The sequence below is a fragment of the Scardinius erythrophthalmus genome, assembly GCF_964197995.2.
Source record: "Scardinius erythrophthalmus genome assembly, chromosome: 23".
NCBI lineage: Eukaryota > Metazoa > Chordata > Actinopteri > Cypriniformes > Leuciscidae > Scardinius > Scardinius erythrophthalmus.
In genome coordinates, this window is record NC_138243.1 from 3,488,407 (window position 1) to 3,513,649 (window position 25,243).

Genomic DNA, 25,243 nt, shown 5'->3' on the forward strand with positions numbered 1-25,243 from the left:
TATCATGAAACTACAAGTACATACTCCAGAGTCTACGTCCAGCAGGATATTCACTTCTCTCCCACTTCAGGAAACAAATAATCGCAAATATCCTTAGGAAGTTTGGTTTAAGTCCATTAATAAGTTTGGTTTTGGTTAAAGTCCATAATCTAATAAACTGCTGTATAGTAGCCTATAAACCCAAAAGTGCATGTATTGATTTCACTAGGTTGTGAGACTGCAATCTTATACAGACACACAGAATTTACTTTATTTTTTATGGATGCAATTTTTATTAAGATATAAAAATACTCTCTCTCTATAAAAAAGTATAATTACTGTTGAATAGAGAGTAAAGGCAGCAACTCATTCTCACATCATAACCACGATAGACGCACTATCATAAAACATGCCCTGCCCAATTGTGTCTTATACGATTATAAAAGTAAATAAAACTAGTGTATATCATAAGTGCATTGTAAATGTTACTGATTCACTTAATATTCATAAAATAAGAATGAATTTTGGCTATTGATCAAAACAAGTTGTAATGTTTTTGAAATAGTCTCTTAAGCCTGCATTTATTTAATCTAAAATACAGTAAAACATTAATATTGTAAAATATTATTATAATGTCAAATATCTGTTTTCTTTTTGAATATATACTGTTCATATCTCATTATTTGTGCATTTTTTATTTTTTCAGTTATTATTGGTGTATTATTATGTTGAAAACTATGTTTGCTGCTTAATATTTTTGTGGAAACGTGATTCAGGATTCTTTGATGAACAGAAAGTTCATGAACAGAAAGTTTGATAGAAATCTTTGGTAACATTACAAATGTCTTTATTGTCTCTTTTGTTAATAAAGGTAGGCTATATATCTTTTTTAAATCTCACATACCCAAAACTTTTGAATGCTAGTGCATCACAATATCCACAACATTTCAACTTTTGTTTTCAGCATTGGAAATAATCAGAAATATTTCTTGATCATCAAATCATCATATCAGAGTGATTTCTGAAGGATCATGTGACTCTGAAGACTGGAGTAATGATGCTGAAAGTCCAGCTTTGATCACAGGAATACGTTACACTTTACTATTCACATAGAAGACAGTTATTTTAGTTTGTAATATTTCATATTCCTGATCAAATTAATGCAGCTTTGGTGAGCAGAAGAGATGTCTTTCAGAAACATACAGGCCTGGTTTCACAGACAAGGCTTAGATTAAGCCAGGATTAGGCTTTAGAACAATTAGGGCATTTAAGATGCTTTTATAAATGTGCCTTAGAAAAGAAAAAAACATCACTGGTGTAAATCTTGAGACAAAAGCAATAGTGCTGACATAATTTAAGATATCTCAGTGCAAGTTACTTCGTCCTATGGAAAAACAAAAACAACAATTGGCTTTTGTGTTTAATAACACTTACACATGTAATGCAGAAATTATGAAGAGACCCACACGATGGCGCTACACTTCAAGATGAACTCCATTTTGAACGGTTTCCTCGTTGACAGATGCTTCCTCCTCCTCGGTGTGACTGATCTGCAGTTTCCTGGGCCTGTGTTACACAAAACCCATTTGGATGAGAACAAAATGCCTTTCATAAAGGACTGAATGGTCCAAAGTAACACACAGACTGACACAGAGAATGAAGTCATTAGACCTGAACAGTGTGTCCACGAATCTGATCAAGTATTGAGACATTAATATTTTACTCAAATATTTTACTGCAGCTAATCAATACAGAGGGGAAGAACTAGGCTATATAAAGTACATTCGCCACAATCTTACTTAAATCAAACATTAAATGCAAATGTAAAACAGTAAAGAAACAAAAACATGAATAAAATGTTTTTATGCTAAAATGCTACTAATGGTTAATTTCAAAGACATTTTTCATATTTTTTGTGTATACATTGCTACTGTGTATGAGATGTGACAAATGTGACTTCAGTTCACACACTTATTAGCAGTTTACATTAACTAACAAAAGTCACTTGTTTAAGGCTCTACGTCATGCTCTCGTGTCCACAAAACATCCGATTCGCTGTTATGGGCGTGGCACTACTAGACTATGCGCCACGCCCTGTTGCTATGGTAACTCCTATGATAGTAGTAAGCTTGATAATCAGTGCCGAGCGCGTGGCCCCGAAGACACGCCCCACGGTTGTACAACAACAGTCACGTGACACCCCGAACATTGCATAAATTAGGATGACAGTGCTGGGCGACGTTTTATAACATCCATTAAACAACCCAACCCGAAGCAGTTTAACAATGTTAACGGTTAGACCACTTTAACCGAGTCAGGCTCATTTGTCAGAGATGTTGTCATGGATCGCGGCTCTGTTGACGGGAATCCTCTCCGCGCATCTCGCGCAGCGCTTGTGTTTTCCATACTTCTGGAAAGACGCCCTATATTTAATGAAAGTCATACGGTACGGAGCGCGTCTGGAGATCTACAAAAGATCCTCGCGGGTCGTGACGGTCATAGACAGGTTTGTTCAACAAGCCCAGCGGATCCCCGAGAAAGCCTTCGTGGTTTATGAAGGAGTGACATACACCTATAGAGAGCTCGAGGCGCGCAGCAACAGGGTCGCGCGCGTGTTCCAGGACGCGGTGAGGAAAGGAGACACGGTGGCGCTCCTCATGAGCAACGAGCCCGACTTCATCGCGGTGTGGTTCGGCTTCTGCAAACTGGGCTGTGCCGTGGCGTTCCTCAACACGAACATCAAGCCCAGATCACTGCTGCACTGTTTGGACTGCTGTGGAGCCAAACTACTGGTGGTCGGAGCAGGTACACTCATTCCTGACACTTTACAACCACACGACGACGATGCGCTCAAATGTGTTACTTATGTAAGCGAACGAAATAACTAGATCTCTTATCATTAGCACAGGCGAAAGACCATTAAAACAGGTGATTTTCTATTTCTTTTATTTTTTACCTAATGTATAAATCTAAATTGGCAAACTTAAACGGATTAACAAAAAACATAACAAAATTGATTAACAAAAAAACAAAAACATATCTTAAATGATATGATTAAACATAATCATAATAAAAAACATACATACTCGCAAAATAGCTAATACGCGAATTGCTGTCTTAAAGAACGAAGGATTACAGATTGACAACCCCAGATTGACCTTTGACCCATTAATCCTTGACCTATTACCCTGGTAACCTGTCTGCAGGTGCAGGGCTGTGTTGTTTGAGTAGGCTTTGCTCGACCTGTGCATTATAAACTTTCTCAGTGTTAAAATATTCACATTTTAATCTATTATAGCCTATATTTCATAAGTAATTGTAACCACAGTAACAATTACATGCAACTAACCATAAACCAACCTCTATTCCTAACCCAATAGTAAGTACATGTAGTTTACTATTATTACTTAGTAGTATTAAATGTGTAATTACACTGGAACACAGACACCTGAAGATAAAGTTTAACCTGGTTTTGTTACACTATTTAAAGGTATACAATGTATATAGGTAAAAAGTTGTCTATAAATGGGTAAGCATTTATCATTTATAATATTGTGTCGTATTATTTATGATTAGTTTTTCAAACGGTTTGAGTATTATGTTGAAAATTTTTTTCGTTTATTTTATTTTTTTTGCTCTTTTTTTGCTTCTTTCTTCTTTTAATAGTTTGAAATGAAGATTTTCCTTGATAGTGGTTGTTCTTGCAGATCTTCTAGGCTCTCTGGAGGAGATTCTCCCAGGTCTCCGGGAGGACGGTGTGTCAGTGTGGTGTTTGAGCGCAGCGAGCGCTCGTCCCGATGTGCACAGTCTGCTGGATCAGATCGAGAGAGCTTCACACGAGCCCGTCCCAGCCGAGCGCCGCTCCGTCACCTGCCTCAAAACCCCCACGCTCTACATCTTCACCTCAGGCACTACCGGTATGTGATGAGTTTCTCTTCATCTCAGTGGACATCTCCGTTCTACAGCCCTGTGTCTCTGGAGATCCCAAAGACCCTGATGAACAGGTTCAGTTCGCCGAGCCTGAAAGAGACGGGTGCTGCATCCCAATCCGGCTACTTATACTACGCCCTAAAAGTATGTACTCTTTGTGTGAAGAAAAAGTACATACTTTTGAGTGTGTAGCAGAAGAATAGGCAAGCTTTGGGACATACTACTTCCTCATCTTTAACGATTGCTCTCTGTTGCTTAGTTACGTGCCACCTGTCAATCATCCTGTCAACGTTAAAATCCTCCATTCAATCTAATTTAATTTCCTACGCTTCGGAGGGAAATGTAGTTGCACGTTGATCTGCCAGTCGTGGGTCTTTCATGCAGAGACTCTCCTCAAGTGTTTGCAATTTGAATATAATGATGCATTTAAAGGTTAATGGCTAAACGGATCTTTACAAAAGTTCGCAGTGCTGCTGCAGATGCAATATAATGTAGAAAACACTGAATAAATACATTTTCGTCAGGTTAGATACTGATAATTAATCACTCGCACCTCTTTATCTAAACCTCTCTACATATCCACCGCACATCCTCCATGTCTGTAGTTTTTTAACACTTTTCACTCGTGTTCGTAGTTCTAACTGAATCCTCGTCCAGCGCGCGATGGGTTGTGGGCAATATTAGCCGTTAGAGAGCGCATCGATCTGCACTTCAGATTCTGACCGGAGATAGTAGACCATCCGGGTATCTTAGGAACACTCATTTCAACATACTACGATTTGGGACGTACTTAATGTATTTTCGAATACTATTTAGGGTGGATAGTATGCGCATTGGGGCGCACCGTGGGACTACTGACTTGTGAAGATCCATGTTTTTAGAGTGTGGATTATGTTGTCATTACTGTATCCTCTACTCTTCTGTGTTGTCATGGTGTGTTGTGTGTCGCAGGGCTGCCCAAAGCTGCAGTCATCACACACTTGCAGTCCCTGAAAGCGGCAGCTGGGTTTTGGGCGTACGGCGGGACAGGAAGTGATGTCATCTACACGCCGCTTCCCCTGTATCATAGCGCAGCCTCGCTCGTGGGCATCGGAGGGACCATTGAATTGGGTAATTCTCTTAATCAAACCTTTTAGTGGAAAAACTGTAGGGGATCGCAAACCTTGATGCTTTCTTGTGGTAACTGATGACACTCATTTCATCTAATCCAAACACAGATTGGGTCAAAGAATGTCTATGACTTGCTCCTCAAAGGTCACCCTAAAATTATCATGTCAAGTCAAGTCATCTTCATTTATATAGCGCTTTTAACAATATAGATTGTTCCAATGTCAAGTCATTCTAAACCTGTATGCATTTCTTTCTAATGTGGAACACAAAAGAAGATATTTAGAAAAATGTCTCAGTAAATGAATCATTAATAGATGACGATTCCTGAATGACAACGATTCTCCTGTGTGTAAATCCAGCAGAACTGCTGGAACGTCTCCAAGACGCTTGAAGAAACCGTCCTTTAAAGCTTCCTGAAAAACTATGTGCAAGTGTACCTGTACAAAAGCTGTTTTAAATGCAAAAGGGTGGTCACGCTATTTTTGAAAGCATCCTCACTTTTTTTAGCATTTTTACACAAGTGCCTAAAACGTCTCACAGCACTGTAGTTTGCAGGAAGGTTTCTTCAAGCGTCTCGGAGACGTTCCTGCAGTTCTTCTGGATTTAGTCTGTCTGTTGTTTCTCTTTCTTCATGTAATCACAGACGGACTCGATGATGGTGAGATCAGATCAGACCGGCTGTTGTCAGACTCCTTGTGCATACAAAAATATCACTGGATTATTACAAATAATGGCAAAAGGAATGTTTTATAAATGTAAACTGATATTTCCTACTGACACTACAGCAAAATATATGAATAACTGTCTTAACCAGTTTTTTGGGTGAAAATACTAAAGTGCCGAAGACTTTTGCACAGACTACTGCAGTTCTATAAAGCGTTTTACATATAAAAGAATAGCAGAGTCCACACCACAACCGTAACGATAGAAATGATTTCGCCGTTGATATTTCAGAACCATTTCTTCCAGCTGATGAACGATAAAAACATTGACAGCCAATCAGAATCCATCCTGCTTACAGAGCTACAGACGACCTAACTGCAGCATGCTTATAATAAACAGAATGATATCGTGTATTTATCTATAAGTTATCGCTCTTATCGTTCGTGTACACTGTTTAGTTACATTTGACCTCTCAGGGTTCCCCCGAGGTTCTGTCGCTGATGGAGTTTTGGTTCCTTGCCACTGTTGCCTTGGCTTTTGGCTTGCTTAGTTGGGGACATTTAATATTCAACAATATTATTGATCTGCCTTACTTGGGGTGGACGATGACGCAATTTTCTTCTAGAAACAAACTTTGTTGCATTTTTTTCATGTTATCACTGTGAAGCTGCTTTGATACAATCTGTATTGTAAAAAGCGCTATTTAAATAAAGGTGACTTGACTTGAGATGATCATAGAAATGCTTTCTTTTGACCTTGGATGACAAAGCTTATGTGACTTTGTGTGGTCATTCCTTAATTCCTTCATTCATTAATTCAGCCTTTAAATATTGATGATGCTTTGAGTACAAGAGCTGTCTAATGCTGCTAAAATATTTCCATTTTCTGCCCTTTCACCAAAACCGAACAGAATTCGCATGTTAATGAGTTGCATGGAACATGTGTAATGTTCATCTCCAAAAACAGCCTTATTAGGCACATCAGAATGAATGTTTAATTTCATATGTGTCTCTGTGCTTTTGTCATTTAGGTGCCACCTGTGTCCTGAAGAAGAAGTTTTCTGCCTCTCAGTTCTGGAATGACTGCAGGAAACACAATGTCACCATATTCCAGTATATAGGAGAGCTTTGCCGATATCTGTGCAATCAGCCTGTGGTACAGTACCTCATTTCAATGGTTTCCTCATGTAAATCTGTGTGGGTACATGCTGGATGTGGGTCAGTCTCAGAAAATGCTGCCCTTTTGCCTGATAATTTCAGCAAAAGTTCTATTTATACATATATTCATAAAACAGCCACTGTTTAAATGTGTGTATTTCAACAACAAATTGGAGTTATGTGATGAAAAAAGTGATATAAAAATTACACAACTCAGGTTGATTATTACATCTAAAAAATATGTAGCAATTGAATTCGGACTCTGTTGTTAATTTTAAGTTTGAAAATTTAATGGAAATTCTTCTTCGTGTCCTCTGAAGAAAGTTTTGGAACGACAGTCAATAATGACGTAATGTTGCTGTGTTTTCTGAGCATGACTCGTATGCATGTATGACCCTTTGTGTTGTTTTTGATGCTGTCTAGTTTCTGGTCATTCATTTTGACATCATAAATGCTTGGTTTTAGTTTGTGTAAATGAAAGGGCATATATTACATAATCTCATAACAATAAGCCTCGCCACGGTCCTGTTAGTTCCACATTAATGTCTTCATTATGCGTCATGCGTATCATGGACCCAGGACTCCAGAACGGTCCATACGCAGAAGCTCACTGCAGAGTCTGTGTGTCTTTGGTCACGCAAACAAACTCTGCAAAGAGTGTATCCATGTGCTCTGTGAATCCATGAAAATGAACTTTTTGTTTTGTGTGGGGTTGTGTAGCGTTTTCATGGCTAACTGACAGACGGCTCTTTTGTCAATGTTTTTCATTCACGGTTCAGCGTGTCCCCGAGTCTGTCAAAGATCTCTTTGTGCCCGTCCTCTAATGGCCTGGACAGTCCGTACACCGATCTGCTATCTAAGCAAACACACAAAACATCACAGTGACAGGCACGTAAGACCAGAAGCATACATTCTGCAGCAGGAACATCCACATACAGAATGAGTTTTCAAAATGGCACATGTCTCGTGTAAGAGCAGGAAATGTTGTTAGTCAGTCCATTGATGAGCTTTAACTGACAGCACAAGCATCCACGAGGCTGTTGTGAATATGGAGTGGTTCTGCTGGTCTGACTGGCTCGCAGTGTTTACCCACACACACGGTCTTACTGAGAAATGCAGCACTGCAGGAAAAAAATCACTTGGACTTGCATGGAAGGAGTGACCTAAGCCAGAGAGTGAGCTCTTTTGACATAAGAAACCACCCAGATCACCCTAGCTTTGTGGTAGTGAGTTCTGCTTGGTCAAACACGATTCACATTTTCTTTTGAACTATTTCCCCCATTAATTACACCCTGGACTCAATCCTCAAGCCCGTTTCTCTCAGGGCATCCAAGGCATCTCTGTAGTCTCCGACATCAATCTTTCACCATGCAGAGTCTGTGTGATCTGTGTGCCTTAAATTACTGCATAGTTTAAATGAATACATTTTTAGCTAACTGTGATTTGTATATGTACATATTGTGTATGGACAGTCACCTCTGATAACAGATCACTCTAAATTGTAATGTGGACTCTGTAAAGCTGCTTTGAAACGATGTGTATTGTGAAAAGCGCAATACAAATAAATGTGAATAGAATTGAATTGATCGTGAAAAGCTTCATCTTGATGTGTGTGTGTGTGTGTGTGTGTGTGTGTGTGTGTGTGTGTCTATTAGGCAGAGAATGAGAAGGATCACAGGGTGCTCATGGGTGTTGGGAACGGTCTGCGGCAGGACGTTTGGAGAGAGTTCCTCCGGCGTTTCGGGGAGATCCGCATGTGTGAGATCTACGGCTCCACCGAAGGAAACCTGTGCTTCATGAACCACGTCGGCAAGATCGGGTCCGTCGGCCGCTCCAATTTCTTTTACAAGGTCAGTTCAGAAACTCTTAAATTCACCATGGGCTTATGATTGTCAAGTTTAAAGGGCAACAAAAAGATAAGCAAGTCTTAGTAAATATTTAAACTAGATCTATAGGGGTGCATCTCAACGTCAACCATGGGATTGCGCCATAATTCATTTCTTGCATCTCTTTGCTTTGATGTCAAAAACCCAGGGTCAGTGACCACCAGAGCAGAGATATCATCCGTGTTGTGTGTTTAAGATGTTCTTGTTGAGTGTGCTTATTTGTTTTAATGCTATGTGCTGGTTCAAGCTGAAAATGAAAGTTTCTGTCTGAAGTTTTTCCTAAATTAAGCTCAAAGTATAGGTTTTTACGCATACGCTAGTGTATGGTACAGTGCACATGTGCGCAGTCCAATTTTTCTAAACAAGAGTACTCTGTATGCTCAGCTTAAGTTTGTAAGCACGTTGTTGCACAGTCAAAAAACAGAGACTGAACAAAAATTAATTACTGGAGATGCAACAAAAATACACACCCATGTTGATGAGTGCTTGTGTGAGGGGGTCAAGGGTACTCTTGTTCTGTATGGACATACGGTATTCATTTTACATGTGCAGGTCTTAAAAATGTCTTAAATTTGATTTTCAAAACTCTGCACTGCAGATACCCTGAATACTAATGGTATTGGGTTGCTTATGGACAAGAAATCCATTTGAAATCTTGGAGTTCAACTTAGTTTCAATTCAGTTTAAAATATTAGAAATTAAACCCGCACAGTTCACAAAGATTTTTGAGAACCTCAGAAAAAGAGTTAGACTCCACTAATCCACAGTCACAGACAGATTGTGTTCAAATGGAGGAGATTTAAGACAATTGCTCCCTTCCCCTGGAGTGGTCGACCAGCAAAGACCACTCCAAAAGCGAGACGAGTCCGTGAGGTCACAAAGGATCCTTCTAAAGGCCTCCCTCACTTCGGCTGATGTTGATGATCATGAGTTCACCATCAGGAGAACATGGTGTGCATGGCAAAGTTGCAACATCTTCAAAAAGGTTATTGCTGTCTGTCTGCAGTTTGCTAAAGATCAAGAGGACAAGCCAGAGGGCTGTTGGGAAAATGTTTTGTGGACAAAGTATATATTTTTATTTGAGTGGGTTCTCTGTGTCTACTTTTAGGGCTTTTCTGATCATCTGATATTTATGCAGAAATACAGAAAATACTAAAGGGTTTACAGACATTCCAGCACCACTGTATAGTATATACACTATATAAGTACTGGGACACCTGATCATTACACCAACAGGGACTGTAATGACATCGCATTCTAGATACATAGACATTAACATGGAGTTGGTCCCCTTTTTCAGTTATAACAGCTTCCACTCTTCTGTGAAAGCTTTCCACAAGTTTTTAGAGTTTCTGTGGGGATTTTTGCCCAGTCATCCAGTAGAGCATCAGTGAGGTCAGACATTGATGTTGGATGAGAAGGCCTGACTCGCAATCTCCGTTTCAGTTCATCCCAAAGGTGTTGGACGGGGTTGAGGTCAGGTCTCTGTGTGCGTCAGTCAGGTTCTTCCACACCAAACTCACCCAACCATGTCTTTATTCACTTTGCTTTGTGCATTTTGTCAGCGTTCATGCTGAAGGTTGTGCTTGTTCATATCAGTCTCATCTGTTTGAATGATGATGTCATCCAGCTGATATTTCTCCATAGGATCACGCTGTCTGAAACGCAGTGTTTTGTTTGTTTTTGCAGTTGATTTTTAAGTATGATTTGGTGAAGTATGACCTGATCAGAGATGAGCCTGCGAGAGACCAAAATGGATTCTGCCAGCATGTTCAGAAAGGTGAGAGCATCTGAAACGTTCGAAGAAAGATTAAGCTCAGCCAGTACTGACAAAACATTATTTTTGCTTTTTACACCTTTGGTTTGGAGGTCTGCACAGGCTTTAAACTGAAGCTAGTACTTTACCAATACCAAGATCATTTGACCGAAGCCTTCTGCTGTTCAATTTTAAGATTAAACCTGACCCGAACCCGAAATTGCTTTCTCACAACACATAACTTTTCACAATATACTGTATCTCAGGATTGCACGCAACAGTCAGTATAAAAAAATGAAGAAAAAAACCCAACAACCCCAGCTTCATCATGGCAAGGAACTGCCTCAGCACACGAACAAAAAGAGAAAAACACATACTTGCCAGCAGTATTAAACTTTCCTGGGTTACCAACAGGTGTAATTTAACAGTCACATAAATCTCTCTTGGAACTTGAACTTCTTCAAAACAGAGTTTCAGAAATTATCGCCAGCTGGTTACACAAACTTCTCCTTATCAATGTGAAGGAATGAAGAGTTGTGAAGGAAGAGAACTGCATTGACAGCTGATGGTTTCAGTCGCTTTGGACAAAATCTGTAAAAAGTATTCTAAATTAATAAAATGTAAATGGTTTCAGCACTCCAAATGATTCAGTGAGAGAGGTCCAGTCTTGTTCTGATAATTTGCAGAACAATGGCAAATGTGAACGCACCTTAATGCCTTTCCAAATCATGTCCAGTCAATTCTATATGGGGAGGCTGCAGACCTGGAGCCGGTAGATCTACGCCCCAGGCAGTTTTAGCCCCTGTTGTTCCTGATGCGTCCAGTAGGGGGATATACTGCGAAATAACACCATTAAATCGACGCTCAAAACTTGCACATTAATAACCTTCCCGTTCATAGACTTTGCCCAATTGTGTGTTTTTTGTTAATTTAGATATAAACGTTACAGTGTAGATCTGCACTATGTATTAAAATATCTGTAGATATTCATCTGGGCTTCACTCTCTTCACTCAGCCTACAGAAGACTATTTGTTTTTGTGAATTAAAAAATTAATAATACACATAGTTGAATCAGATGACAAGTAATGATATATGACCTACTGTAGAATAGTTCATTGAATATTGAATATAGAATATATTTTTTTATAATATAGAATATTTTTATATACAGGAGACAGAGTGAAATATGTTGTTGTGAATTTATATAAAGTTACATTTAGATATTAACCATATTTAGCCTATTAGACATACAGCACTGTGTAATCATATGGATCCTCGATGAAATATCTACTGTACTATTCACTATTGGTCATCATACAGCTACAAAGCAGTGTCCTACATAGCATTTTATGAAGACAAACACAATGTATCCCTTTTCTAAAATTCCAAGGGCCATTTTGAAGAAATAGACAATATTGTTGTTCACAAAAACATTATTTATCAACACCATTTATGAATTATGATGACTCGTGTAGATTACTTCCCTATGGCTTGCCACTCTTCTTTAACTGTTTTTCTATCCTCCTGTCAAAGTGTTTCTGCTCACTGATTTAAAAAAAATAAATAAACATAAAAAAAAAGGACATCCATGGTGAATTTGATCTTGTCAAATTCACACGCAGCAGGACTCACTGTTAAATGTTGTATAAAATTCCTGAATACTTAATTTTTTATCACAGTTGCTTTGATACATTTCTCCGATCACTACTGAAATTCTCATGACTACTTTTGTACAAATTGCCAATGCTTTGGTAAATTCATGCAACTGATTATGAATTGCCTTGCTGCTTCCTAATTTATCAATTCATTATTTCCTTCATTAGTGAAATTCTAAATACACCTCTGCAATTCATCAATTCAGGACACATTTACAAAATAGTCTAATAGAAATGTATTGAAAACATGCTTGACAGTTTATAGTCAACCATTTTGCATTTAATGACTTATGCAAGGAACTAATGCCTAGATGTTTTGAGGAGTATGACAATTCAACAGAGAAATATTATAATAGGCCTATATTTTGATCAACATGACATAAAGAGTTGATAATGTAGGAAACAGCAGACAGTTGTACATTATCAATTGCATGAATGTACTGAAGCATTTGCAATTTGTATAAAATAATGAGAAATTGCTTTTATGATGTGCACCAGTGACAAGATGATGTGATTTCAGTTGTGATCTGAGAAATGCATCAAAGCAAATAAGATAAACTATAAGACTTATTGGAGACCCTGCAGAATCACTGTAGACCCCCTAAGAGTCACAGACCACATAAAAGAAAGTTATGAGAACACAAACTGCCTTTTTAATTTGAGTTTCATATCTGTGGGTATTTCATTTAAAAAATAAAAATAAAAAAATAAACATTAAAAAATGTAAAAAGGACATCCATGGTGAATTTGATATTGTCACAGTGTGTGTGGGTGTGCTGCCCAGAATTTATGCCAGGTGAGTGTGGATTGCATCAATTTGCTCCTGATTTTCAAAGTACAACGGCACAGGCACTTGTAGGTGGAACACTTTTGGAAAAAGTGTCAAGACACTTTGATTTCTTTTGGCCACTGATGATGAACTGTGCAAAGAAAATTGAAAATGACATTAAAAACATGTCCATGTATGTAATGGAAGTCCTCTGTAAGTCATTTATTTACTAGAGAAGCTATTGGTTTGGAATGCAGTTAAAAAAAGAGATGGGTGTTTATTATAGTTTATACAAGTTGAGAGAGAGAGAGAGAGAGAGAGAGAGAGAGAGAGAGAGAGAGATCAGTAGTCCAGATCAGTAAGCTATTTTAAGAAAAATGTATATTTAGATATAAATTAGATAGTTAGATCATCTCATTTATAAGAAACAACTCAAACCAGAAAGGACTAAACATAGAGGAAGAAGAGGCCATCTCACGCAAGATAAAGACAAGCAACAAAAGAAAATGCAAAAGAAAATTAATTTTGAAAGTGACTAGGGCAGCTAAACTTACACGTGGTTAGCTAAGTTTAAGCAAGACAGAACATCAACCTGACCGTCCAGAACTTTTTGCTCTATCAAGCTAATCGTTTATAAATAATGTTGCTTCATGGCTAAACAACAATAACTTTAGCAGATTATTTACAGTTTTTTCCGATTGCTAAACGACAGTGAGCACAACTGGAGCTACATGTGCAAAACTCTAACTACAGTCTGCACTACCAACAGTCACCTGAGCTAAACAGTTCACATCACCGGCAAAACTCACTCCAAGCAACACAACTCTTAACACACGGCTCAAAACAGGCTCAGTGCAGCCAAACACTATGCACAACCCTCACTGAGATAACACACACTGTCACTCAGAACACACTGAGAGTAAAAACACTAGCATCAAACACCAATACAGAAAATACAAACTTTTCATCTTTACAGTTTGAACAATTTCAGTGACTTCATACAAAGTAATATTTTCTTCAAAGAAAAGAGTGACATTTTTTCACATGATTTATTTAATTTTTTAGAACATAACAATTCTTTAAGGTAAATGAAAATTAGCAGTTTGCTTCAATAGTCTGTAGTAATTTACAGAATTACAGTAATGAGAAAAAAAAGATAGAAACTAAAAGTGCATACTGTAATTCGAACAAATAATTGAGGGGCTAATCCTGCCTCGCCCTAGCATCAGGCCACAGGTTTTCATCAACATCAGTTCCCATCAAAACCCGTCTTCCTTGTTCCATTTCCAAAATTAGTCTTTCTGAGCTCTACCTATCTATATCTATCTATCTATCTGTCTGTCTGTCTGTCTGTCTGTCTGTCTGTCTGTCTGTCTGTCTGTCTGTCTGTCTGTGTGTGTGTGTGTGTGTGTGTGTGTGTGTGTGTGTGTGTGTGTGTGTGTGTGTGTGTGTGTGTGTGTGTGTGTGTGTGTGTGTGTGTGTGTGTGTGTGTGTGTGTGTTCACTAACAAGTCTAAAACAAGACACCTGCTTAGCCTTTCAGCTGAGATTGCAATCAGCAGTGTTTGAAAGGCACAAGGCTGAAATCTATTCTGTTTTGAATGTGTGGTTCACAGTTTTGACAGCAGTGTGTTAGCATTTGAACAAAGTGCTGTAAATCCACAGTGTTGTGCAGGTTGTGGTTAAAGTCATGGGATAAGTGTGTAGAGTTTTGAAAACTGTTCAAGCAATGAAAAACGAACTAGAGTTTGGTCCACATGAACTGCTGCTGTGCAGACTGTAGTTAGAGTTTTGCACATGTGACTTCAGTTGTGCCCACTGTCGTTTAGCAATCGAAAAAAACTGTAATATACCTCAATTCGTGTCGCTGTACAGCCTCCCCCTACTGGACGCATCAGGAACAGCAGGGGCGTAAAACTGCTGGGGCGTAAAACTGCTGGGGCGTAAAACTGCTGGGGCGTAAAACTGCTGGGGCGTAAAACTGCTGGGGCGTAAAACTGCTGGGGCGTAGATCTACCGGCTCCAGGTCTGCAGCCTCCCCCTACTCAGTCAATTGAATTTGCCCCAGTAGAGTCCAGTCTAAGTGTAGAAACATCTCAGAGATGCACCTGAGCTAAACTGCAGGTGTTCGGGTCAGAATATCTCTGTCAGTGATATTTCAGTTTTAAGACCAAACCTTTTTTACCTATTAAATTTGTAAAGTTATCAAAGAGTCTCCAGGGCAGGTTTGAGAAAAGTTGTTTATTTATTTATTTTTTATAAAAGCCAGGATATTTTGCAGTGTTGACTGGCTCACTAGACATGATCACATAATCACTGAAATATGTATAATAATTCTGTAAATAAACACACAATGACTTGACTTTTTCTCAATTGTTGCTGTTTTCTGTTAATGTGGTGTTTGTATGTTGATGATCAGGTGAGACGGGGCTGCTGCTGTCGAAGATCTGCAGTCAGAGTCCGTTCTTCGGATACGCTGGAAACAAACAGCTGACAGAGAAGAAGATCCTGCGAAACGTGTTTGTCAAAGGAGACGCTTACTTCAACACTGGAGACCTGATGGCTGAGGACGACGACAACTTCATCTGCTTCAAAGACAGAGTGGGAGACACTTTCAGGTAGAGAGGAGCACACGACCTCGAAGGCCTGTCGTCACCATGATGAAATATTTGTGATCAAGCATGTATGCATATGAGCATGGTCTTATTGATGAAATTAAACTATACATTTTGCACGCTGCCGTTGTTTGCAGATGGAAGGGTGAAAATGTGGCGACCACTGAGGTGGCAGAGATACTGGGACTGGTAGATTTTATTCAGGAAGTCAATGTGTATGGAGTCCAGGTGCCAGGTACTGTAGACTTCACATGAGCCAAATCCCTTATTTTAGCTATTTTAGCTATTACATGTTTAATATACTTGACTACTACAGCTCTTTTTTTAAAATGCTTTGTTTGATTGGGAAAAAAAACACTCTTTTGGAATCAATATATAAATATTGCAAGTACATTTTTTTTAACTAAATCACTCAGCCATACTGAAATTAGAATGTTAGATGTCTGTTAGATTGTTTGTATATTATTTTTTACAAGCTTTTACTCTGTTTAATCTGAAGATATTTAATCGGAAGATAAAGAGCATCTGGGCTTCTGTGTGCAGGAAATGAGGGTCGTGCTGGAATGGCTGCAGTGATTGTGAGGCCCGAGTGCACGTTTGATGGAGAGAAACTGTTTAATATTGTCCTCAAAGAGCTGCCATCATATGCTAGACCTCTCTTCATTCGACTGCAGGTACAAAACAAACACTAACGTGTGTGTGTGTGCGTGTGTGCATGGGAGTATGACTGTGTGAGTGTGAGTATGACTGTGTGTGGGAGTATGACTGTGTGAGTGTGAGTATGACTGTGTGAGTGTGACTGAGTGTATGACTGTGTGAGTGTGAGTATGACTGTGTGAGTGTGAGTATGACTGTGTGAGTGTGACTGAGTGTGAGTATGACTGTGTGAGTGTGACTGAATGTATGACTGTGTGAGTGTGACTGTGAGTGTATGACTGTGTGAGTGTGACTGTGTGAGTGTGAGTATGACTGTGTGAGTGTGACTGTGTGAGTATGACTGAGTGTATGACTGAGTGTATGACTGTGTTAGTGTGACTGTGTGAGTGTGAGTCTGACTGTGTAGTGTGTGAGTGTGACTATGTGAGTGAGTCAGAGTGTGTGAGTGTGACTGTGTAAGACTGTGTGAGTGTGACTGTGTGAGTGTGACTGTGTGTGTGTGTGTGTGTGTGTGTGTGTGTGTGTGTGTGTGTGTGTGTGTGTGTGTGTGTGAGTGTGACTGTGTGAGTGTGACTGTGTAGTGTGTAGTGTGAGTGACTGTGAGTATGAGTGTGACTGTGTGTGTGAGTGTGACTGTGTATGACTGTGAGTCTGACTATGACTGTGTGTGTGTGTGTGTGTGTGTGTGTGTGTGTGTGTGTGTGTGTGTGTGTGTGTGTGTGTGTGTGTGTGTGTGTGTGTGTGTGTGTGTGTGTGTGTGTGTGTGTGTGTGTGGTGTGTAGTGTGAGTGACTGTGAGTATGAGTGTGACTGTGTGTGAGTGTGACTGTGTATGACTGTGTGAGTCTGACTATGACTGTGTGTGTGTGTGTGTGTGTGTGTGTGTGTGTGTGTGTGTGTGTGTGTGTGTGTGTGTGTGTGTGTGTGTGTGTGTGTGTGTGTGTGTGTGTGTGTGTGAGGTTAAAGCGCAAGCAGACCATCTATGGGACAAGCTGGATTCCACCATATTTTTATGTACACAATATTAATCTCTTACATTGTAATCCTTTTATTTATCCTTTAATATTTGTCTAGTTTGTGTGCTGCTGCATGTCTGTGTGTGAGTATGACTGTGTGAGTATGACTGTGTGAGTATGACTGTGTGAGTATGACTGTGTGAGTATGACTGTGTGAGTATGAGTGAGTGAGTGACTGACTGTGAGTATGACTGTGTGAGTATGACTGTGAGTCTGATTGACTGTGTATGACTGTGACTGTGAGTACTGTGTGAGTGTGACTGTGACTGTGTGAGTATGACTGTGTGAGTATGACTGAGTGTATGACTGTGTGAGTATGTGTGAGTATAACTGTGTGAGTGAGTGTATGACTGTGTGAGTGACTGTGAGTATGACTGTGTGAGTATTACTGAGTGTATGACTGTGAGTATGAGTGTGTGAGTGAATGTGTGAGTATGTGTGAGTATGACTGTGTGAGTGTGAGTGTGACTGTGTATGACTGTGTGAGTATGACTGAGTGTATGACTGTGTGAGTATGACTGAGTGTATGACTGTGAGTATGAGTGTGTGAGTGACTGTGTGAGTCTGACTGACTGTGTATGACTGTGACTGTGAGTACTGTGTGAGTGTGACTGACGGTGTGAGTATGACTGAGTGTATGACTGAGTGTATGACTGGGTATGACTGAGTGTATGACTGTGTGAGTATGTGTGAGTATGACTGTGTGAGTGTGAGTGAGTGTATGACTGAGTGTATGACTGGGTATGACTGAGTGTATGACTGTGTGAGTATGACTGTGTGAGTGTGAGTGAGTGTATGACTGTGTGAGTGTGACTGAGTGAGTGTGACTGAGTGAGTGTGACTGTGAGTCTCACTGTGTGACTGTGTGAGTGTGACTGTATGAGTGTGAGTGTGACTGTGTGAGTATGACTGAGTGAGTGAGTGAGTGAGTGAGTGAGTGTGAGTGAGTGTATGACTGTGAGTGTGACTGTTTGAGTCTGACTGTGTGAGTCTTATGCCTTGCTCACACTACAGGAGTTTTAGGCCGATTTATGCCCGATTTACCCCTCCCGAGAATCTGAGAAAAAATCTTGTCGAGGACCTCGATCGGTTCCGATGTTCGGCGCAGATTATCTGGTAATGTGAGGCGTTCACAGATCGAATCTTGCCCCTCCCGATCTGTTCTCACACAAATCGGGCTCGCCCCGATCATATCAAACATGTTTGATATTTATCGGGATGAGCAAGATTGTGATTACGTCAGTGCTGTCAAAAAGACAGCAGGGCTGTCGTGCTGAAGGAATTTCCCTTGAGATAATTTTGAATGACTCAACTCGATATGCGTTATCATCTCCATTTATTTATTGCTAAATAATAAGTATTACGCTGTGGTCAGCAGGCACAAAGGCGAGTAACGTTACATGTTCAGTAATGAAACCGAAACTAAAAAGCGCATGGATTTCAAAATCAATGCACGCGTCGCCGGATTTAAAAATGCACATCTAGCTTGTTGCACGCACACATATTATGTCGAAATAACGATAGTATATTATGTTAACATTATTAGCCTAATAATCATAAATCTTTAATCAATATTTGATTGAATGCTGAATGTTGTGCTTGGTCAATTTAATAAAAATGAATAGGCTACTTTAATTGTGACAATTAAAATGATTGAATATTAAATATTAAGTGGACAATTTTTGCAATAGTATTTATATGTTATATATCTAGCACCCCCTCAGCACCTGCGTTAAAAAAATATCTCGCACCGCCCCTGGCCCACGTATTAAAAAAATGGTTGGGTTTAAATCAGCCTCGGGCTCATAATTACAGTTATGTTAATGTGTTGTGTTGTGTCGGGCCGGGCTCTGACACAACGTGCATGGGCTCGGGTAGGGGTCGGGCTTGATTTTTTTGGGCCCGATCTAAGTTCTTAACTCAAAGTACCGGTAGGTTCAAAGTCTCTGTGCGTGTGTATGTGCGTGCATGCGTGTGTGTCTCATGGCAATGCATATCCCATATGTTTCCATGATTTTACACTTCAGATCTGCTGCGTGAGATCACGTGAGGCGCTTCCTCTGGCACGATAATCTTAATAACATTTTGTAGTGTGTGGTGCACCGCGATTTTCAAACCTTGTAGTGTGAGCATGTTTAAGATTTGAGGGAAGAAAATCTGCAAAGATTCTCCTTAAGTGTGTGCTTCAACCAGATTTCAAAATCGGTTAGGATTTTAAAACTCCTGTAGTGTGATCCAGGCATTACTGTGTGAGTATGACTGAGTGTATGACTGGGTATGACTGAGTGTATGACTGTGTGAGTATGTGTGAGTATGACTGTGTGAGTGTGAGTGAGTGTATGACTGAGTGTATGACTGGGTATGACTGAGTGTATGACTGTGTGAGTATGTGTGAGTATGTGTGAGTGTGAGTGAGTGTATGACTGTGTGAGTGTGACTGAGTGAGTGTGACTGAGTGAGTATGACTGTGAGTCTCACTGTGTGACTGTGTGAGTGTGACTGTATGAGTGTGAGTGTGACTGTGTGAGTATGACTGAGTGAGTGAGTGTGAGTGAGTGAGTGTATGACTGTGAGTGTGACTGTTTGAGTCTGACTGTGTGAGTCTTACTGTGTGACTGTGTGAGTATGACTGAGTGTATGACCGTGAGTATGACTGTTTGAGTCTGACTGTGTGAGTCTCACTGTGTGAGAGTATGACTGTGAGAGTATGACTGTGTATGACTGTGTGAGTGAGTGTATAACTGAGTGTGAGTGTGACTGTGTGAGTGTGACTGTGTGAGTGTGACTGTGTGAGTATGACTGATTGTGTATGACTGTGAGTGTGACTGTGTGAGTGTGACTGTGTGAGTGTGACTGTGTATGACTGTGATAGTGAGTATGACTGTGAGTATGACTGAGTGTGAGTATGACTGTGTGAGTGTGACTGAGTGTATGACTGTGAGTGTGACTCTGTGAGTGTATGACTGTGAGTGTGACTGTGAGTGTGACTGAGTGAGTGTGACTGTGTGAGTGTGACTGTGTGAGTGTGACTGTGTATGACTGTGATAGTGAGTATGACTGTGAGTATGACTGAGTGTGAGTATGACTGTGTGAGTGTGACTGAGTGTATGACTGTGAGTGTGACTCTGTGAGTGTATGACTGTGAGTGTGACTGTGAGTGTGACTGAGTGAGTGTGACTCTGTGACTGTGAGTGTGTGAGTCTAACTGTGTGAGTGTGTGACTCTGACTGTGTGAATGTGTGAGTCTGACTGTGAGTGTGAGTATGACTGTGTGAGTGTGACTGAGTGAGTGTGACTGTGGGAGTGTGAGTATGACTATGAGTGTGACTGTGTGAGTATGACTGTGAGTGTGACTGTGAGTGTGAGTATGACTGTGTGAGTGTGAGTATGACTGAGTGTATGACTGTGAGTGTGAGTATGACTGTGTGAGTGTGAGTATGACTGTGTGAGTGTGACTCTGTGAGTGTGACTCTGTGAGTGTATGACTGTGTGAGTGTGAGTGTGGGTATGACTGTGTGAGTATGACTGAGTGTATGACTGAGTGTATGACTGAGTGTATGACTGAGTGTATGACTGAGTGTATGACTGAGTGTATGACTGTGTTAGTGTGACTGTGTGAGTGTGAGTCTGACTGTGTAGTGTGTGAGTGGGACTATGTGAGTGAGTCAGAGTGTGTGAGTGTGTGAGTGTGACTGTGACTGTGTAAGACTGTGTGAGTGTGACTGTGTGTGTGTGTGTGTGTGTGTGTGTGTGTGTGTGTGTGTGTGTGTGTGTGTGTGTGTGTGTGTGTGTGTGTGTGTGTGTGTGTGTGTGTGTGTGTGTGTGAGACTGTGTGAGTGTGTGAGTCTGACTGTGTAGTGTGTGATTCTGACTGTGTGAGTATGAGTGTCACTGTGTGTGTGTGTGAGTGTGACTGTGTATGACTGTGTGAGTCTGACTATGACTGTGTGTGTGTGTGTGTGTGTGTGTGTGTGTGTGTGTGTGTGTGTGTGTGTGTGTGTGTGTGTGTGAGGTTTAAGCGCAAGCTGAGTGTATGACAGTGTATGTGTTTGACAGAAACCTGGCTAAAACCAAACGATTACATTACTTTAAATGAATCAACCCCGCAAGATTACTGTTATAAACATGAGCCTCGTCTGAAGCGCAAAGGGGGAGGTGTTGCTGTAATTTATAATAATAGTTTCAAAACCACTAAGACTCACACAGTCACTGTATTAGTGTGACTGTGTGAGTATGAGTGTGACTGTGTGAGTGTGACTGTGTGAGTGTGACTGTGTGAGTCTGAGTGTGTGAGTGTGACTGTGTGAGTGTGACTGTGAGTGTGACTGTATGACTGTGTGAGTGTGACTGTGTATGACTGTGTGTGTGTGTGTGTGTGTGTGTGTGTGTGTGTGTGTGTGTGTGTGTGTGTGTGTGAGACTGTGTGAGTGTGACTGTATGACTGACTGTGACTGTGAGTGTGACTGTGTGAATATGACTGTGTTGAGTGTGACTGTATGACTGTGTGAGTGTGACTGTATGACTGTGTGTGACTGTGTGAGTGTGACTGTATGACTGTGAGTGTGACTGTGTGACTGTGAGTGTGACTGTGTGAGTGTGACTGTGTGAGTATGACAGTGTGAGTGTGACTGTGTGAGTGTGACTGTGTATGACTGTGTGTGTGTGACTGTGAGTGTGACTGTATGACTGTGACTGTGTTACTGTGACTGTGTGAGTATGACTGTGTGTTGAGTGTGACTGTATGACTGTGTGAGTGTGACTGTGTGAGTGTGACTGTGTATGACTGTGTGAGTGTGACTGTGTGAGTGTGACTGTGAGTGTGACTGAGTGTGGCTGTGTGAGTATGACAGTGTGACTGTGTGAGTGTGTGAGTGGGACTGTGTGAGTGTGACTGTGAGTGTGACTGTGAGTGTGGCTGTGTGAGTGTGGCTGTGTGAGTATGACAGTGTGACTGTGTGAGTGTGTGAGTGGGACTGTGTGAGTGTGACTGTGAGTGTGACTGTGAGTGTGGCTGTGTGAGTGTGGCTGTGTGAGTATGACAGTGTGACTGTGTGAGTGCGGCTGTGTGAGTGTGGCTGTGTGAGTGTGTGTGTGTGTGTGTGTGTGTGTGTGTGTGTGTGTGTGTGTGTGTGTGTGTGTGTGTGTGTGTGTGTGTGTGTGTGTGTGTGTGAAAGGTTAAAGCGCAAGCAGACCATCTATGGGACAAGCCGAATTCCACCATATCTTTATGTACACAATATTAATCTCTTACATTGTAATCCTTTTATTTTTAAGATTTGTTTAGTTTGTGTGCTGCTGCGTGTCTGTGTGTGTAATAAGCATAGTGTGTGTGTAATAAGCAGTGTACGCGTGTTGTGGACCCGCCTATAGGCGCATATTACTAACGCGCTCTTTAAATAACAAAAAAACATATTGTGCCATTGACTTTAGACCAGGTTTCAGTTGGTCAATGGCTCAGTCTATTTCAGTTCCTCAAAATAGCAACGCTCCAACAATGCGCCTGAACACACACCTCGTTTTCAGACCAGAAGCCCATGGGCGCGCAAATGCATTTGCTATTTAAACAATGTGGCGCAGGACGTGAAAATGAAAACTGCGTCAGGCTGTAACTAGCAAAAAACACTTGCTATGACTGTGTGATAATCAGTGTTGTCATATTTTTGTAAAGTATGTTTATTAAAATATAATAAAACACACTGATTTACATTAAAACAAAGGTATGAATGTAGATTTGAAGGGAAAAGATTGTTTTCTTACACCTATAGTACACTGAACTGTGTTAAAATCTCAGAAAATGTAGTTTAGAGTTTCACGACCCTTTAATACCGCTTGGAAACCTTTTAGGACCTTTTAGACGTCTAGATTGGGACTTCTGGACTTTCTCTTGTGCCCAATCAGTTTCATTATGTAGCTGCACTTCATCACAATCATGTCCACATCTGCCTTCAGGACTGAGGCTTTCTCATGCTCAGTGTGTCATGTGGTTTGCGTCTGTAGGAGTCTATGGAGATGACCAGCACGTTCAAGCAGCAGAAGTTCAGTCTGGTGGAGAGCGGCTTCAACCCGTCCAGCATCAGCGACCCGCTCTTCTTCCTGGACTACACCGAGAAGAGCTACATTCCCCTCACCAGCTCTGTCTATGATAGTATATTAAACGCTCAGAAGAAAGTCTAGCGCGAGCCCTTGACAGCACCTCGATACCTTAGAGAAGTGATTTAGCCGTGCTGCCGCTGAGGGACTCGCCAGCTCTTTGTAACGCTGTATATTTGATCAGCTTCCGTAGTGAATTATTGATCAGAGCTGCAGACCGTGTCATTCAGTGAATGTAGAGTTAGTAGATATATAAGAGGGTAATGATGATATGCTCCGAGTGGACATGAGCGAACCGCTGTGTGTGTGTGCTGATATCGACACAGGAAGTGCACAAAGACCTTGAGACATGGAACAGGCCATCTGGCTAATATAGTATAATGTGTGTGTGTGTGTGTGTGTGTGTGTGTGTGTGTGTGTGTGTGTGTGTGTGTGTGTGTGTGTGTGTGTGTGTGTGTGTGTGTGTGAGAGAGAGAGTGAGAGTGAGAGAAGGAAAAGCTTTTATTGTTGGTGACTTTAAAGATTATGTTCAGAACAGACACTTTCACATATCGCTTTAGTGTGTGTCATATAAGCACATCAAACTTTAACGTCCCACAATGCAACTCAATCCCTGTTAAATTCAAATGTTACAGTTGAATTTACAGTAAATTATGTAAAAAGGAATTCCAAACCAAACTCAGCACTTATGATCGTGTTCGGTCTTCCCGATGATTTATGAAGCCAGTCACTCGGTCATACACTGTTCTGACATCAGTCTTGAGTGGCTGTGTGTGTTTGAGTTATTTTAATAAAACCGGCCATCTTTTTACATGTTGATGTGTAATGTTATAATTATGTGTAATGCATACACATGCACTGTGAATACTTCAAATACACAGACTAAGTCTGACTGTGACTCGAACTGTATTATTTTTTTATTATTATTTTTTTTTTTGCTATAGTTCTGAGCATCATAGAAAGTGAAGATTTTCTTCTTTTTGGTTGATTATTTTGTTTTAGTCTTGTTAAACAGGGCACTTGAAACATTTGAGATTCACTGTGAATTATTTTTAAAAAAATGTTTTCTTCACTTACTGAAGTGAAAAATATATGCAATGATGTCAATCATTTTCATTAACCTAATTATGTTATAATAAATTACAATTTTGTTTACATGCATTCACGTTTTCACTGTATGGTGAAAAGCATGTCAGAAACCAATGCAGGAAAAAGAAAGCAAAGCATCACTCATTTCAAACGTGAAACGGTTTTGCTCACATTTCTTTATCAAGAGAAATGTAGGACTGAATTTGAAGTCAGAGTCCTTCAGCACATGCTACCTCTTCAATAGACTGTGTGACTGGAAAAACTTATTTTCACAGTGTGTATATCATCATCTATGAGCTGATTTATAATGATGCCATGATACTGAGAAAGAAAGCCATGTCAGGACTATATTGTCTGTAATTTTTACATTGACTGTGTTTGCAAGCATAATAAAATTGATAATGAATTATACATTTTATCATTTGGTTCCGTTCCATCACTAGCCAGAGACCATTGCTAGATATACATGTTCACAAAGTGCCTCAGTCAAACTAATGCTTTCACTTTGAGACTGCAGGTTCACTGCAGATTTATAATACTCAGAGAAAATACTCAGCAATGGTGTGTGAATTTGCACATGGTTTGTCTTAAAACATATAGGCATAAACAATATTGAACACTTGCTTTTCACCACAGAGGGTCTTTCAGTCCAGGTTTTACACACCCTGAAGAGAATCATAACACACTCTGAGGACTTTCGGGGGGATGACAAGAAGTTTGGTAAATGCTAAATTTAAAGATCAAGCAGGAAGTAATGATTGTTTAAGCAAGGGCGATTTTAAAGAGATGCCGGCCGCTTTCATTTAAGCAGGGGACTTTTGAGTCATTTTAACGAATCGCTTCTTTCGAACTGTTCGTTTCAATGATTCATT

The 25,243-nt window shown here is 40.3% G+C and overlaps 1 protein-coding gene across 1 annotated transcript; it reads left to right on the forward strand.

The window, feature by feature from the left end:
• The first annotated feature begins 2,156 nt into the window (after positions 1-2,156).
• slc27a6 (solute carrier family 27 member 6) lies at positions 2,157-24,789 on the forward strand. Its single transcript, XM_081353837.1, has 10 exons — positions 2,157-2,784; positions 3,687-3,896; positions 4,861-5,019; positions 6,713-6,837; positions 8,495-8,689; positions 10,415-10,505; positions 15,325-15,523; positions 15,658-15,755; positions 16,064-16,194; positions 23,190-24,789. Exons 1-10 carry the CDS (start codon positions 2,313-2,315, stop codon positions 23,364-23,366), a joined length of 1,857 nt encoding a protein of 618 aa, XP_081209963.1. The 5' UTR covers positions 2,157-2,312; the 3' UTR covers positions 23,367-24,789.
• Positions 24,790-25,243: the final 454 nt, after the last annotated feature.

Excerpts from the sequence above, each read along its gene's own strand:
- slc27a6 (XM_081353837.1), top strand. The coding sequence starts at position 2,313 with ATGTTGTCATGGATCGCGGCTCTGTTGACGGGAATCCTCTCCGCGCAT. Across the intron at positions 2,785-3,686 it reads ACTACTGGTGGTCGGAGCAG|ATCTTCTAGGCTCTCTGGAG; the intron begins GTACACTCATTC and ends TTGTTCTTGCAG. Across the intron at positions 16,195-23,189 it reads CTCTCTTCATTCGACTGCAG|GAGTCTATGGAGATGACCAG; the intron begins GTACAAAACAAA and ends TTGCGTCTGTAG.